The 16,930-nt window shown below is 42.1% G+C and overlaps 1 protein-coding gene across 4 annotated transcripts; it reads right to left on the reverse strand.

Moving 5' to 3' along the window:
• Window positions 1-177: 177 nt before the first annotated feature.
• ago3b (argonaute RISC catalytic component 3b) lies at window positions 178-16,427 on the reverse strand. 4 transcript variants are annotated; one of them, XM_037092934.1, is made up of 20 exons: window positions 16,258-16,427; window positions 15,796-16,072; window positions 12,450-12,621; window positions 12,153-12,273; window positions 11,852-12,060; window positions 11,149-11,285; window positions 10,421-10,555; window positions 10,080-10,167; window positions 9,824-9,971; window positions 9,500-9,619; window positions 9,298-9,420; window positions 8,464-8,597; window positions 7,943-8,127; window positions 7,658-7,817; window positions 7,479-7,569; window positions 7,001-7,195; window positions 6,520-6,654; window positions 6,249-6,350; window positions 5,889-6,088; window positions 178-5,477 (listed from the first exon to the last, which is right to left on the reverse strand). In XM_037092934.1, exons 2-20 carry the CDS (start codon window positions 15,812-15,814, stop codon window positions 5,369-5,371), a joined length of 2,583 nt encoding a protein of 860 aa, XP_036948829.1. In that variant the 5' UTR covers window positions 15,815-16,072; window positions 16,258-16,427; the 3' UTR covers window positions 178-5,368. The 4 variants fall into 4 exon arrangements, with proteins under 4 accessions (XP_036948829.1, XP_036948827.1, XP_036948828.1 ...); XM_037092932.1 differs by having other exon boundaries at window positions 8,464-8,630; XM_037092933.1 differs by having other exon boundaries at window positions 9,277-9,420.
• Between the last annotated feature and the right edge of the window lie 503 nt (window positions 16,428-16,930).

The following is a 16,930-nucleotide window of genomic DNA, read 5'->3' on the forward strand; positions in this document are numbered from 1 at the left end:
GCTTCGTAAACTGTTCCATTTTCTTTTCTAAGTGCAGATGACAACATGATTTTACACCCTGCTGTCCAAACATCAAACACACACATTTTCATACATAGAGTATTTATTCAAAAAATTAAATATGACAACCGAATAAAAAGGCTCAACTTAGGACCAGGATCAGATGAGTGTTAAGACAAAAAAAAAAAAAAAAAAAAAGGTCTTGACATACGGTTTTAATTCTAAAAAGTGACACCATTTCATAATCAGGCAGAAAAACAAAAAAAACAAAAAAAAAAGCACATTAATATACTGTGAAACCCAAACATTATTTTTCTTTTTGAGTACGATATGCAGCCAACCACAGAGGTTCAGAGATTTATTATCGTGGGGAATCCCTTAACATGAGAAACGGGCACTCGTGGAGGAACGACTCAACCAAACAACTATCCCAAATTCTGTAAACGTCTAAATTTCACATTAGAAGATAAAAGAAATTCATAAAAGAAAAAAAACAGGTGGTGATAATGACAATGCGAGGCCAGAAGAAGTGATTGCACAGAAACTTCATTATTGCCGTTCATCCGAGAATGAACACATAAATTAAAAAGAGGAACATAACGTGTTCACAGGCAGTACGGGAGGCGTCATGTTCCTATACAGATAAGGATAAATAAATAATGCTACATAAAGTCTACACCGAGCTACTCGTTACCTACAGAGTCATGAGTGTTCCCCTTCTTGTCTCTAATCTTAAGAAATGTTAGGTTTTTTTGGGTTGTGCTTGCGAGTGCCCGCCCACTAAACTGATCCCCACAGGCCTTTTGGTCCGGTCAGCTCCACACGGATCAGTTCTGCATATTTTGTGTTCTTGGCATATGTCAGAGGTATCCACACACACACACACACACACACACACGCTCACACACAACCCATGTACACACACACACACTCACACCTTACAGTATTGTCATGTATCAATATATACTTATCAACTTGGGCCTCGCTGCCCTTTCTGAAAGTTAAGATCTCTTTGATTTATTTTTTTTTTCAGCACCATCAGGAAAGGCACAGTCTGTTAACGGAGGACGAACTCTCAACCCTCCTCCGCTCGTCGTCAAATATGCAAAAAAAAAAAAAAAAAAAAAAAAAAATTTCTTTGTTGCAGTTTGCAGCACATGCTATGAGAAATATGTTAACCTCATCACATCTTTTGACGAGCTTTTGAGATGATTTAAAATAACAGTAGAGAGGGGAGGTCTTCACAGGTCGCTGCAGAGGAGGGCTGACGGCTCATCGGATCACTTTTACATGACAAAAACAACCCCGACAATCTCCACCAAGCAGTTTTTCACACAAGTAAACCTATTGCATTAACAAATTTGGAAAAAAAAATTAATCACAGACCACTATGATTATTATTATTATTATTATTAATATTATTAAACGCCATATTTCACTACAGCTATCAACGCTTCTGCTCCAAATAGGACTTTGTTAGAAAAAATAAGGTGTGTGCATTACATTAATATCTTTACATATAAATATATCTCAATTCTGACTTAAAAATGCTTTTATTTTTTAAATTTTTTTTTTTGAGAAAAAAGGCATCTGATGTCCAGAGGTCGATTTACTGTACGTGGCGTTACGAGCGGGACAAGGGATTCCTGTAATAAGGCTCTAAATACAGACTGTCAAAAAACAAGCAGAGCACTAGCCAACAATGTTAAACATGCCCACGACTAAATTTTCTTCAAGTAAAATCAAATGCTGGTAATGTCCGACGTTAAGAAACAGCTTCAACGTGACAACAAACACAGAAGGGGACAACCGGTTCTGACATTCTTCCAATTAAAAAACGCTCCAAACGAAAGAATATCTGATCAAACTTCGCCTGGAAACAACAAACATCTTCAGCATCACAACCTTAAAACACGTGCGTCTTTTTAAGTGCAGTAAAATACCATATCCTCTTCATCTCTCTGTATCAATATATAGCCTATATGTATCTGATGAATTATTAAATAATGTGTTTTGTTATAGCAGCTTCAGTTTGGTGACTAAGCACAGTTAGCAGTACAGAGCCCATCAGCACGACGCTGTAAGGCTGAGAGAGTAGAGAGTTAACACCCCCCCAGAGTCCTCCACCCTCACCCCGACCCGACCAGGCACGTTGGTTTGGTCCGAGTGACGAAACCCAAAGGCTTCGTCTGTGTTAAACTATACTGCAAGACCATGAAGGACCAGGAATCCAAAATCAGATATTTAAAAAAAAGGCATTAAAGTAGACGTCCTTTTGATTATTAATTTGTTATAATACAAGCGTCTGTTCCACTTTGCATAAAGACAGACTGTTTTCTCCGAAGTAGAAAGGTTTTTTCTTTTTTTTAATTTTAGAAGTGCTGTCTTTGATTTAGAGTTGACAGAAAACCGTTTATGATAACAGAAAGATATTTTTGGTCATTTTTCGGCGATAAATAGATAAATCTGATACTTCTTCTTTGACTGCTGGAAGTTAGAGCAGACATTTTTAAAAAGGTTGAAACTGGACCTTGGTTTGTCCTCTCTGGGCTACAGTAGAAACATGGCGGACTCTGTAGAAGAGGACCTGCTCACTCTGTAGATATAAACAGTTCATTTTAAAAGGCAACCAAAACACAATAACTATAATTAATTTCAGGTTAATATACACTAATGAAAAACATGATTATGAATAACATTTCATTTTGCTAATAGATTCTCCTAAATCCTACATAATGGACCTTTACAAAGACAGTTTATGGGCGAAATGATTCAGACAAATAATCATTTCCAGATGAACTGATGATGAAAGTAATTGTTAGTTGCAGCTACTCAAAACTGTACAATATGAAGAGCTGAAAAAAAAAAAAGCCAGGTGAGCAGAACTGCAGCTATTCATTATTTTCATTGTTGATGAATCTGTTGATTATTGTCTTGATTAAATCGACTGTTTTGTCTACAAAATCTCAGGGAATGGCAAAAAATGTCAGTCGGTGTTACAACTATAATCACTTATTGTCATAGAAGTGTACCTCTTAGTCTAAAAAAAATATTCAAATTTTATTAAAATAGTTAATATGCGATTTCACAACTAATCGATCAATTGTTGCAGCTCTACAGGTGAACAGACTCAGCGAGCAGCGATGACTTAACGTTCGTCTTCGTCTGTCTAAAAACTTTACATTTTCAAACTGCATCTTAGTGAACAACAGCAGCGCAACAAGTGTGATTTTTAATATTTTTGTTTTCTTCCTGTGATCTTAACAAGATTTGTTGTATGTTTCTTAGAGCTCATGACATATTAGATGATTATTTGGAAAAAAAATTACCCGGAGAAGAAAGTGCAGAAGCTCAGTGGCCACTTTACTCGTTACACCTGTACAATCTAACGCCACGACAGCAACGCACGTTATGAAGTTTATAACACTCAGTTTTTTCTTGACGTTGTCAGAATTGGTTAAATTTAATCATGCTTCGTTATAGTGTTAAATGTGTTATCGTACTGGATCACATAATATCGATGCGTTTCTAATATTCTGTTACAGAAGTTAACTAAAACATTTATGTCAACACCTGAGCGTTACAGGCATCATAAAGTCGACTTTATGGCAGAATGGTCGTTTGAATTTGACAAGTGTAACGAATAAAAATGGCCACTGAGTGTTTAGACTATGAAATTAGCATGAACTTCTCTAGGAAACACAAGAACTCACTGAGGATCACTGAGCGATAAGACCGATATAACTGGAGAAAACAGTTTGTCGAATTTCCTAACCAATGTAAGCGTTGTTGTATGTGATGATCAAACTCTGATCACAGAAACTAAGTGTGTTAAATCGATATGGATGTAATTATGTCCTGCTTAGGAGAAACCTAAACATCAGGGATAATCACAGAAACTTGGCATGTGTTGAGGGATTCTGAGCCCATTTCACTGAATGCATTATCAGAGGCACCCGAACCAACATACGATTAAAAACCTTCCAACAGTTCACATCTACCCGAATCAGGCACTTTGTTTAATCTCTCCAAACATTAACCATCCCACCTCACGACTGATCCACACCCCTGTGGCTTCAGTCCTACTTGTTCCCAAGAATGTCAAACACTTTACATTCCTGACTCCAAGCTCATTGTCACCTGCCAAAAACTCACTCGTAAACTATGTTTTTAGCGCACCAATACTCGTCGAAAAAACATTCGCGGCTCAAACCTGCTCACTCTGCGTTAACACCTTATTGCACTGAAGGAGTTCTTGACAACTACATTGGTCAGTTCCTCAAAAAACGTCAAAAAGGTTTGTGGTCGTCAGAAGATATAAACCGTCTACTCTGCTCTATTGCTGAAAACGAACGTTAATTTAAGTTAAAATGAAAACAAACTCATAAATAGCAAGAGGAATAAAACACACGAGAAACGTTTGGTATTACACTTTGTACCAAGCTGAACTAGAAGTGAAAGAAGTTTAAAATTGTCCATTTTGTGGCCATGGCATTGTTTTCTAGCAGTCCTCTTTATGCACCTCGCCTCGCAGTAAGGCAACAAGCGATACACAATACCTCATCGATGGCTGTACGTGGCTTCGTAAAAAAAAAAAAAAAAAAAAAAAAAAAGAATTAAGATTCATTCAGTGTCTGTGTTGGTAGAGTGCAGAGTCATGCTTCCTACTGTCTGGCTGAATGACTGTGAGGAACCACTGGCTTAAAGGGCGACAGAAGAGTAACCGCTGAAAGGCAGCCTGCCAACTACGGGCGTACTCAGCTTAACGTGTTGCCATGGCAATCACACATTAGCTCGACAGAGAAATATAACACATATTGGATCTAGACAAGCTGAAAACCCACAAAAACAAAAAACGCATAAAAACCGTCTACAATATCAACCAGCAACATTTAGGCTCAACGTGAGGCTACGGAGCAAGTCAGGTCATCTCTGGCTCTGCTTCATGCACCAAAAGAATCGTCAGTTTTTGTTTTCCCTGCTGCTCCGCCATCTTTACGCACACACAAAAGGAAAAAAAAAAACAAACAAACAGCAAATTAAAACTTTGAGCTGCTGGAAGGCGAGGACGTGACTTGCGAGCTTGAAAGTAGACACAGTCCATAAGGATTTTAAATACAGCAGAGGAGATAAGAGATGCACGAGCGGGAGCACAGAAACGATTGGCTGGTTTCAACTTGCATAATGTGGCTGTGACTCCTCTCTGGCTTATTACATCCTCACGCAGCCTGCAGTCGCAACCGTCGAGGCCCGCTGACCAAAGCTGCACCAGCCCAGCGGGGGGCGCTCTGCGCGATGACAAGAGGCGGCTGATGGAAGTTGGACTCTGAGACTGGCTGGGAAAGATGGAGGGAAGCGGAGGGCGCGTTCAGGCGAAGTACATGGTCCTCAGTGTGTCGTGGTGGATCTGAACGGCCTTGGCCAGCGCTTGCGGGTCCCTGCCGTTACTCTGCCCTGAGACGTGGCTGCCCTCCGCACTGTCAGGAGGAAACGACAATCAGGATATGATACATTTTGTTAATTGATAAGGATAAACCAGTTGATCCATAACCATAAAGCTGATTTATGGACAAATCATCTTTTTTTTGAGGCAATGGAGGTCAGAACAAAGATATATTTAGTCCAGCTCATGTAGGTACAGGAATATGCTTATGAGGGGGAGCAGGGTTGACCTACATTTTGCCAACAGGTAAATGCAAGTATATAAAAAAAAGACAGTATGGGTTTAACTATTTCATATACTTTAAGCAGTTTAACCTGTAAAATTTGATCAGATTTCAGAAAACTGCTTAATTTTGAAATAATAAATCTTAATTTGAAAAGAATGTCGGACTTCATATAAAGACATTTGCCATTAATTTCTAACAAAAAAGTCTGTTTTTCCTGACCTGTCGTGCTCTTTGTCGACCAGGTGGTAGCGAGCGCGGAAGGCCACCAGGTGGGCGTAGTAAGCCGGCGCTGGGATGGAGACGGAGCGCGTGCAGCGGACGTAGGTGTGGCACAGCTGGTAGGTGAGGAGCTGGAACTCGTCACCGGTGAAACAGTTGTCGTCCCACAGAACGTGGTAGTGGGAAGGCCGGCTCGTACCCTGGAGGGAGGAGAGGAAAGCCAAGTTAATCGCACCCAAGAGAGAGAAGCTCCAAACAATCAGCGGATAAAATTACTTGAAGCAGCGAAGAGGTCTTGTTGTTCAACAGAGTAAGGAGGTAAATCTAAAGCCATAGTTTAGGGTTTTTAGTGTAGTTCACCTGGATTCCAGCATGACTGCAGAGGTAAAAGTCAAACTCGTAGGGGTGAGTGATGTCTGTGTCCACGGTGGTGCCGGCAGGAATGTTTCCACTTCGTCCAACCTGAGAGGGAAACAATTAAACAAAGACACTGAAGAGAGGGTAACACCAGAAATATAAATTTAAAAAATCATATCAAACGGAGGCAAGAGGTAGTGATAACAACAACAACAACAACAACAACAATAACAACAACAACAAGTCTCAGTGCTGAGCTCCTTGTGTTACCCACCCGCTCGTTGCGATCTGCACAGAAGAGACGTGTGTGATGGCGTTTCTGTACGACGATGTAAGTAATCCCCGGCTGGTAATCCTTCTCGAGGCTGATGCAAGCCTCCCTGATGGCCAGCAGCTCGTAGTACAGAACCTGCATGCAAACATGCAGTTAGAGATGCTGAGAAAACAACCTGGTCACCAATCCCCCCCAAAAAAATACGTGTTGGAGTCTTTGAGCAACTTTATAAATCAGATCAGATGAACGTAAAGAATGCAAGAAACTCTTTTGAACAACTGAATCTCCTAAAACTTTCATTGGAGAACATGAGGAATCTAGAGTGCACATTTAGTCTCGAGGTGCTGAATAAAACAATCAAATTGCTGCCTTGATGGAAGATAATACACCTACAAGTAAAGGTTTTTTTAAACTGGCATTAGTTATTTCAAACTGCCTGACAAAACATGGAAGAAATAAAAGGTGAAACCAGTTGTTGTACCTGTCTGAACTGTCCCTCTGACACTCCGTCCCTGTAGAAGATGATCCTGGTCGGCTTGTAGCGGGTCGACTTGTAGAACTGGATCAAGAGCTCTCGCACCATAGAGGCCAAGTCCTGGATGACCTCCTGTCTGGGCCTCTGGACCCGCACTGTAGCACAGTACCTGCTGGGATGGGCGTCCATGCTGCCCACAACCTGCACAGGTACAGCATCAGTCAGAGGGGTCAGCAATTATAATGTTTAAGAAACAGTTTGTGATTTTATTATGTCGCCCTTCCATGTTATAAACACTCAAATAATACAGAAACTCTGTCCTGTACTAAACATCACATCACCAGTGAACATGAGCACCAAAATGGTTGCAACATTATTTCAGGGAGATCAAGTGCAATTAAAGGCTTTCTATAAGAGTCGTCTAAGTCAAAAGAAAATATAGGACAGTTGGCCAAGTGTTTCTTTTTCTGAAGTGAAATCTCACCGCTGCGATAGATGGCTTTTTCCCATCTCCGGCTGGAGGATGAGTGACATCAGCCCCGAGGAAGATGACAGGCTGCTGGAACACAGAAGGTCTGGAAGGAAAAGAAAATAAATCTGTCAGTCAAGCAGACAAATTCATAACAATTTGGCAAGAAGATGACATTTCTGTGTTGAGGGTACCGTTGGTGAGGAACCAGGATGTTGTTGATTCCTCCCAGTTTGACGTTGATCTTGAGGCAGAGGTTTGAGAGGGTCTGCGGGGACGTCTTCACCACATTCTTCACCTGCACACACTGAGTGGCCATGCCGAGGAGGGTGTCACCCACCCGCTTCACCTCCGCTGTGGGGAAGACGTTGAATATTCCCTTAAGTCATCATTCAATGTTAAATGTACGTGCTTAAAACTCCTCACAAACCTCACATGAAGAGAGTTAAGTTTGCCTTCATTTCTGAGTTATTTCGTACCGTAGACGGGTGTTTTTCCAGGCAGGATCACGATGATGAGCTGCAGCCCTCCGTAGGTGTTCTTCAGGTGTCTGAACATGGGCTCCACGCTGTCCGCTCCTTGGGCATATTTACAGAAGCACGGCTGGCCTTGAATTGGCATCCCAGCATCCTTTGAGATTTTACGCAGCTGGTCAGTGAAGCTCCTATGCATGAAGAAAAGAATAATTATACATGTGCACTTCATTTTTATGGGTTTTTAAATGTCACTACGAGCAGAGTGCTGGTTTATTGTGATTTATTGATGGAAAGTCTGTAATTCTACTTGTCTCTTGAAGGGTAATTTATTGCTCATCAATCAGTGAATATATAATCAAACGTTATACCCTGGTGTAATTACCCCACAAAAATATGTTTTTTGATCCATCTAAATCTTAATTTAACTTGGATTAGATTTTTAAACGTATGATTTTCTTCACAGCTTTGTGCAAAAATGGGTGTAACTAGACCAAACTAAGCGAGCCAACTGTCACTTCACTCACTTCAGGATCTCTTCTCTGCACTGCCTCTGGGTGGCGAAGCAGGCGATGGCCCACATCTTGATCTCCACTCCGGTGTGAAACTGCTTCCCCCTCATGTCCCACACCCCGTGGCTGGGTGTGGCCACCGTGCGGTTCTGCAACGACAGTGCAGGGTTGATCTGCTGGGGCTGACAGTCACACAGACACAAACAGTACGAGGACACGGAAAAAATGTATGGATTCAAAGATTTAAAGGGTTCAGACAGCCAGTGGGGATCTCAAGATGAAGGGCTTTTGATTATTGCTAAAGGCTGAGAGTGACTGAAGACAAATCAACTTCAGAGGTTTTATCTGTGCTTGCTACTGATTGGGTCATGCATTTAGCGTGTCACGCACTGGAATAAAATGTTATTTTGAATGGCTGACATGCAAAACAGAGAATTCTTTCAAATTAAAAGTGCCCATTTGCATGATATTTTAGAACAGCATGCATGTGTTAAAGAATATAAAACCACAGCATCATGTCTGTCTAAAAACAGGAGAAAATATATGCGATAAACAAAATGCAAACAGGGAGAAAAGTACAACTTCAGATTGTGATTTCAGGGTTTCCACACAGAAATGTGTCCAAATGTGTTGTTTGTGGCTCAGTTTAAAATGTTTACCCTCCTGCTGAACGAGTCCAATAATAGTTTTTTGTTTTGGCCACCAAATGTCAAATTATTGGACCATCTTGAAGCAAAGTGGAGGAAACCCTGCTGATTCACACTCACACACAAAGAAAAATGTTGACAAACACACATGCATATGAAGCGTGATTTAAAGGGAAGGTACCATAAATTGTTCAGAGCTCACCCTGCCGCCATATTGCAGCATGGGGGCCGGCAGGACGCGGCCCGTCACCTGCGCCATCTCATCGCGCACGCGGAACTGAAACTCCTGGACGAACGGGTCGGCCTCGTAATTTGCACTCCTCACCTAAAACAGAAAAAAGTTTGATATAACAGGAAAAAAAGAAGCCTCGTGCCATTTAATCCCTGTTCCACGAGATACTCACCAGTCTGCTGATCTCCTCCTGTCTGTCTGGTGCTGAGCGAGCGGTGGCTTTGATCATGGTCGACGTCTGGTTGTCTGTTAGTTTTTTAATGCAGCGCTGCCCGGCTACAATGTTGCACACCTAAAAATGGAAGTTCAGGTTTAATCCAGTTCGTAAACCAGCCTGATATTCACACTGAATTTCCACGTCATTCATCCAGTCCGACGTTGTGTTCATGTTAGTTGATTCAGAAAAAGATGATTGAATTTATTGTATAAAACTCGTAAAAACAAAAAAAACTGATTAACTTCACAGTAAAACCGTCTCCTCTTTGTCAGTCTTTACCTCCAGAGGCAGGTAGGTGTGTTTCTGCTCCTGGCCCACCTGCAGACAAGGCAGGTGGGGGTACTTCAGCTGCAGATTGTACTTCTCTCTGAAGTACTGCGCCACTGTACGCTCAACAGTCTGACCATTCTCAAGCTGCAGTGGAAATCTGTGGATTGCAAGGCGACAAGAATCTCCTGTTAATGTAAGCCGATGACACAAACAACAGCTTTGATTGCAGGTTCACAGCTACTGGAGTGCAATGTAGGAAACATACGTCTGGAGGCTGGCAGGGCGTCTTGTTACATTGCAGACTCTGTACTTCCTACGCATGGTTCCACAGTGTGTCACTTCCACTTTAAGACCTGTGAGGATGGTGGCGGCATCGATGTAAATAAGCATCCAGAACATTCAAATAATTGGAGCGGAACAACTTAACGTGCTTAAATTCTTCCCTCACCAAGATAAAGCTTTAATTTGAAACTCCTTTGTGTATCAAATAAAACTGCATTAGAAAATATTTAACTCTAAAAGGGCCTTTGACAGCATCCAGAAGTTAGGGTAAGGCTTATACTGCTGCACAATGAAACCAACCTCTGCCTTTCCACTGTGACATACCTTTGATCTCTTTGGTGAACTTGACCCTGTGGGAGTCAGCGAGAGGGCGTGGCTGCTCGTCAATGTTGTGAATGTCGAGGACCTCACACATGAACTGGATCACTGGCTGGGCTTTGTAGAAAGCTGTGGCTGACACTGAAATGATGCAGGACAAGGTGAAAAATTTGAAGCAGAGTGTTCGCTGACCAGTGCCTGCACATGAGAAGGAATGCTGCTCATAAACAAGATCACCAGGATCAAGAAAATAAGATGCCAAAGTGCAGAATCCAATTATTTCTAAACATAGGTCTTATTTTTACATATTTTGATGTGTTAATGACTAACTGGTCCAGAAGACGCCCTCCACCAGCTGCAGTGTTACTCCTGAGAGCAACTCTGACCACAAAAAAGTATGTTTTTGCCACTGACAGGCTCAGATTTTTATTTCAAGTGTCATTAATTATGGACAGGATTCCTTCACTTGTTAAGGCGTAAAATCCATTTTGTTCAATCAAAAACAACCTCTATGTTGTTTTCTCCAAATCCACCAGCTTCAGTCTTGAATGACGTGCGTTTTATGGCGATTTGACATTTAATATGACGTTTCAGTAAATGGAGTCTGGGGGACTTGGCAAGAGTGACAGTGGAAGTTTCTGGTTAAACAAGAAGGATTTTATTCTTTAACAAAAACTCTGTTTCTCTACAGGATCCATAATGTTGTCACACACTCTCCCAGAGTGCTTACTCACCATCAATGTTGAGCATCATCTTCCACATGGCTGGCCGAACCGACTGATGGAAGCCAAACCAAACTTCTCTACCTCCACCTAGCGGGTGATCGTAGCCCTCTGGGGAGGAGAAGAAGGATCGTCCGACAGGTGTGTACCTGATGAGGACAGAAGAGTTCACAAAGGTGACAACAAGGTTAGAAGAGCACCAACAAAAACACTCCACCACGGCTGGGATTTGGTTGCATTTCCTGTGTGGTTCATTGGGTGCAGCAAACACAAGCTCTGTCTGAGTTACAGGTCTGAAACCACGGGAGGCTATAAAAGGTTTTCAGTTAATGTTACTTAAAGCTATTTTGGTTAATGGATTTAGCACATGGCATATCTTGAGTAAGATTACATAAAAGATGCTCTTTATCTGCGTCTCCAAGTTACACTCAAATCACACTCGGCCCACCTAACATACTAAATTTAGGGAAACAAGTGTGTTTTGATCTTGTGACAACGCCGTGGTTTCAATACTGCATCACAAATTCAGGGAGCTTTCCAGTAGCTCCAGGATGGAAGTATTCACTGATAATATTTCATGACTAGAACTAATCAACAGAAAATAATCCTCTCATGCTTAATTCAGTGCTATTTAGATTGTAACTCTTGTCTTTATCTTCTAGTCATTGGACATTCCTACAAAGAGGTGTCAAAAAACAGGGAGAAAACAACTTACTTCATGGAGGGCAGGTGTCGAAGGACGACGTCCACAGCATGAACAGGGTTGGTACTGATGGGTTTCTCCAGGTCAACCGGCTCTGCAACAGCGCGTCCCGTCAACACTTCGTGCAGCATGTGCCAGCTGACCAATGACACAAACTTGATTGTGACTTTAAATGGCCGGTCCTTCCCGCCGTCACCTGGCAGGGTGACATCCAGATCGACCTGATGAAGAAAACCAGGGTTAGTGTCGTCTGATTAAATATGACTTGGTTTAACACAAGTGCGAGCTGACAGAGAGCGGCAGACAGTCTTACCCCACCAGTGGCGACAGGAAGTGGGTTAGCTGTGTAGAGGCTTCTCTTCCCATCGTAAACTGGCAGACAATCACCAAAGATGGTCACCTTGAAATGTTGTACCATGGAGTCCACCACCTCCCTGAAAAAAAGAAAAACACCAGGTAAAGTAACACACACAATCACCATACAGAATGAATGTAGGTATACACAGCTGAAGACTTTTCAGGCATAAAACGACACACTGAAAGTAGCCAAATTTGACAAACAAAGTCCTGATGATGGTTGTAAAGACATAAACCAGCTTCAGTCTGTTACCTGTTGACCCGGCGAGGACATTTATCAGGCTTGATGTCCACCTCATACAGGTAGACGTCAATCTTGGGTATTTCCACCTGGAAGCAGTTGGCCAGAAGCTTGATGGGCTTCCCAATGGTGCCATAGCCAGGTCGCCGTGGCAACGTAAAAAGGGCTTGGGCTCCAACGGCTCCTGCAACAACACATGCCAAATAAAGGTAAGTTAGAAAAAAAAATGTGTACATCAGGATCTATCTGATCCCCAACATTTGATGTGGCACATTATCCCACAAAAAAACATAAAAACTGACCTACAGTATCCATCAGCTGCATTTATGTAAATTCAAGGCTAAAAACAGAGCCCAAATCTCCACTCATCACTGTATTATACCTCTTCAAAGAAGCTCTAAGAGGCAGACTAACTGTAGAAAGGAAGTGGTTAATGGGGAGGAAAGAACAGCCGGAGGCTGCTGGGCCTGAAGATGGTCAGGGACGTTAGAAATTGCCTCATGTCAATCTGACAAAACTGAAACAACCCAGACGAAACTGCTCCCCCCCACATCCATCTGATAATGACCGTATAAAAAGGTTACAGAGTTTGGTGACATTTTGAATAAAGACCGGCTCGGCGCTCACAGACTTCTGCTGAGTGACATGGCCTTTGCCAGACGAAAGGAGAAGGAGGCGGGTGACACACCACGCAAATTTGACACCAATTTTCAGAAATGCCAAACTGGAAAGTACTCAGTGAAAAAAGACCTGACATCACACAACCACACAATTTCCACCAATGTGAGTCAGAGGATCCACACACATCGATGACTGACATGACATAAAGTCTGCACAGAGCTCAAGCTGTTAAAATAGTGAGAGGTGTTCTGTGTTGTAATGAGAGAGAGAAAAAAAAGCAGTAGTGATGACTGTGGCCGTGAAATAAGTGTGACAGAGCAGCTGAAAAGTCTTAAACTGTTCCAGCTCCTGTCAGGGTCGAGAGCTGACCCTGGACCTGCCGTAAGGAGTCATCTTTCAGTGAAGGACTGAACTTTCTGCCGAGGCCTCCCTCCCCAGGTCTCTTCCTCCCCTGTGCTGTTCCCATGATGATAGCGCCCATGTTGCGACAGTTTCTCTATGGCAACTAAAGGCATTCTGACAGGAGGAGGAAAAACAGGTGCACACAGATTTGTCTCACTCATCTGAGCAGCAGCGACTACAGCAGCTATGTTTTACTTTATTTGTAAAGTCGTTATTTGTTTTTGTTTTGTAAGATATTAATATTTGATGGCATTGCAATCGCTGTGTTTTCTGTCTTATTAAGTGATGCATTATTGATTTTATCCCAGTGTATCATAAGAGAATTTTGACATTTTTTTTCTATAAAATTGCCCCAACAGATTAATCATCACACTATCTGGCTATAAATTTGATAACTGCAACAAATTGATTAATTGCAGCCACTCTGAACATTTTGTTCTTTTTGTAAAACATTTTTCAAACCAAAACTTTATCACTAAAGAAAATTAACTTAATGTTTCTTGGAGGAATTGTGGGAAAACATCCTCAAAAAAAGGTACAAAACAGAAAGCAGCTGTAATGACCCCAAAACACAAAAGGTTCACTGTACTGATTCAGCAACAATGGAGAGAATTAATGACAACTTATCAGTCTGCTTCATCATACAAATGCACCACAGCCGGTATCAGCCCACACATGCAACCCACACACTTTAATAGACTCTTCCACTGATGTTATGTCCTGAGATCACTTCACTTGATGCTCAGGACTAAAACTTTTCTTTCATGCTGTGCAGATATATGCTTTTTAAACCTGAAAAGTGTTACTTATAAATGTTTAACTTAAGATCAAAAAGGCCAAACATTCTCTAATTTGAGTTTCTCAGTTCAGAGGATTCACTTTTTCTGCTTAAGACTGTAAGTCAAGTAACACTACTGAGTGTATGATGGCTATTTTAAAAGTTTTCTGACACTGTAAAAAATATATACGTCTGTTGCAGCTCTTATCTAGATGTGAGGTGGGATTTTTTTTTTTTTTTTTTTTAGATCTCTCAAGCTACTGAAAGGGAACTTAACAGGAACGATTTCAACACAGATAAACTGGAGATTCATGTGTAAAATTACAACGTTAAAAAGATGGATTAACACAAAACATGTCACAAAGCAAAACTTGGGGGTCTCTCTGTGTTTGCAAGATGAACTTCAAGACAAATTAGATAGATTAGCTGATCTGTGTGGTTCAGACTTTAAGGAACAGCAACGATATGTAGACTTTTTCGCTTCTCACTCTCAATTCGAGAAACTGACTATAAACTGCACCAACGTCTCACGTTCACACAGTCCTATTATTTCAGTCTAAATGAAGGGAAGACTGTTGAAGCAAGTGGATCGCCTCAAGAGTCCCGTGACAGGAAAAATCATTTCACCAAGTCCTGTGTCCATAGAACAATCCATGTTCACATCCGCTGACACATCAGTTATTATGTTTTTAGTTAAATATTCATGAGTCTGTTAATGTATCTGACTGTTTAAAAAAAAATCTTAACGTGACTCTGATGCAACTCCTGGCTCTGAACTGCTCAATAAGATGAAAAATGGAGCCAGTGGACAATAAATGGGTTGGTTTCAGTGAACCAGTTTGGCCCGTTTTCTCCCCCTCCTGGTCCAGCACTCGCCCCAACAACATCAATAATACACAAGCTGTGACTCACAAATTGAGCCCCTTGGCAACGCAGTAAATTGAATAATGTCCTGCCATGCTCAATTGATTTGTAATTATCGCAGGCAGCGGTTAACTGAACATTATTCAATAGCTTGGGTAACTATGGCAGCAGCTAGTGTGAAAGGCTGCCTCTCAAGCGGATATGAACACACACACACACACACACACACACACACACACACACACACACACACAGGCCAAGACACACACACACACACACACCTCTCTGAAAGTGAGCCAGCCTCTCACAGACTTCACGCACACCTGACGGGATCACCACCTGCCTTTGACAGCCGACAAAGAATGACGTAGACAACACAAGTAACCCGTGAGACTGGTTTGAGGCACACACACACACACACGCAGGCCAGAAGTGACCAGTAAAACAATATACTCGTTGCAGCCAGAGATGGAAATTTGAGTTTTCAAGCTGAGCCCCCGACAGACTGACAACTTATTTCCCCACAGTGATGATGGCCTACATCACCCTCAAACACTTGCAGCTCCCAGTGGTGAAACATGGGGGAGGTCAAGCGTGTGTGTAGCCCCGCACACCGCCTGCAAATAACCCAAGTGCACCACCCGAACTCCAAATTAGCTCTGTTAAGCATGGCCGTTTGTCAGGGGATCCCACCTGTTGTTCCGATTTCCATTCATGAGGTCTCTGTCCGGGTGACCCGGCACACAGTGATTACTTCTCCCTGCACCGGTTTAAAAACGTGCCGATAGCTCTGCAGCTCGACACCCCGCTCCTTGGGTTCGCGGCTCCCCGGTCGCTGATGTGGAACCGGGCCGCTTGGGGTCCCCCTCGGCTGGAAGTCTTCTCCACCCGACCTGCCTTACCGCAAATGACAGCTCGAAGTTGTACAAAATGTCCCCGCTGTCGACGTTTGGAGCTGTTCGTCTTGTGTCTGGAAGGAGATCGGGATTATTTTCAGCGCTGTGAATGTTTGTGACAATTTAGCCTCGGAGTCGGTTGAGTTTTAACTGATAGTCGTTAGCGGCGGTGGTAAGCTAACAGCGTCAGTTAGCTTTAGCCGTCGACAACTAGCGTCTAACTGGCAACTCGACACACAACACTGGTATAAATATTTACCTGGTCAGCGGTAGAATTCGTCGTCCCTGTCGGCTGAACGTGACAATCCGCTGTTCTTCTTTTATCGAACAGATATGAGGGGTTCAGTACCCCGGCGTCCTCCTCGGTATCGGCTAGAAACCGGTCTGAAATCTGCACTTACACCGCCCTCTCGCTCACTCATATAAAGCTCGCGAGAATAGAAATATCTGACTTCCGGAGTTCTCCTTCAAAACAAAAGCATAACAACGACGAATTTATGAGTTTTTTGTTTTGTTTTGTTTTGTTTTGTTTTTTAGAGCTCCACAGTTTTTAAAAAGTACTCAAAAGTCACATATGAGCAGAACCAAAGACATCATTTCAATATATTACTTTGGTTAAGGTAAAAGCCACCCATGCAAATAGTACTTGAGTAAAATCTTAAAGTATCTGATATTAAACACACAAATAGAGGCCTAATAAATGTTAAGTATCAGAAGTACAAGTAAAAATGATTTATACGTATATGTATGTTTATAGTACTTGCCTGAAAATGGTGGGCATTAACTCCATCCCAAAGCCTCTTCACAAGCCATAGGCGAGAAAAGCAACAACAATGTGTGTAGAGAAAGTTAAAAGTTAGAGGAAAGCTGTTTTCTCAGCTGGGTTCTCAACCACATTTATCTAACAGTTATTGTAAAAACTACACAATCAG

This window comes from Acanthopagrus latus, chromosome 3 (assembly GCF_904848185.1).
Source record: "Acanthopagrus latus isolate v.2019 chromosome 3, fAcaLat1.1, whole genome shotgun sequence".
Taxonomy (NCBI): Eukaryota; Metazoa; Chordata; class Actinopteri; order Spariformes; family Sparidae; genus Acanthopagrus; species Acanthopagrus latus.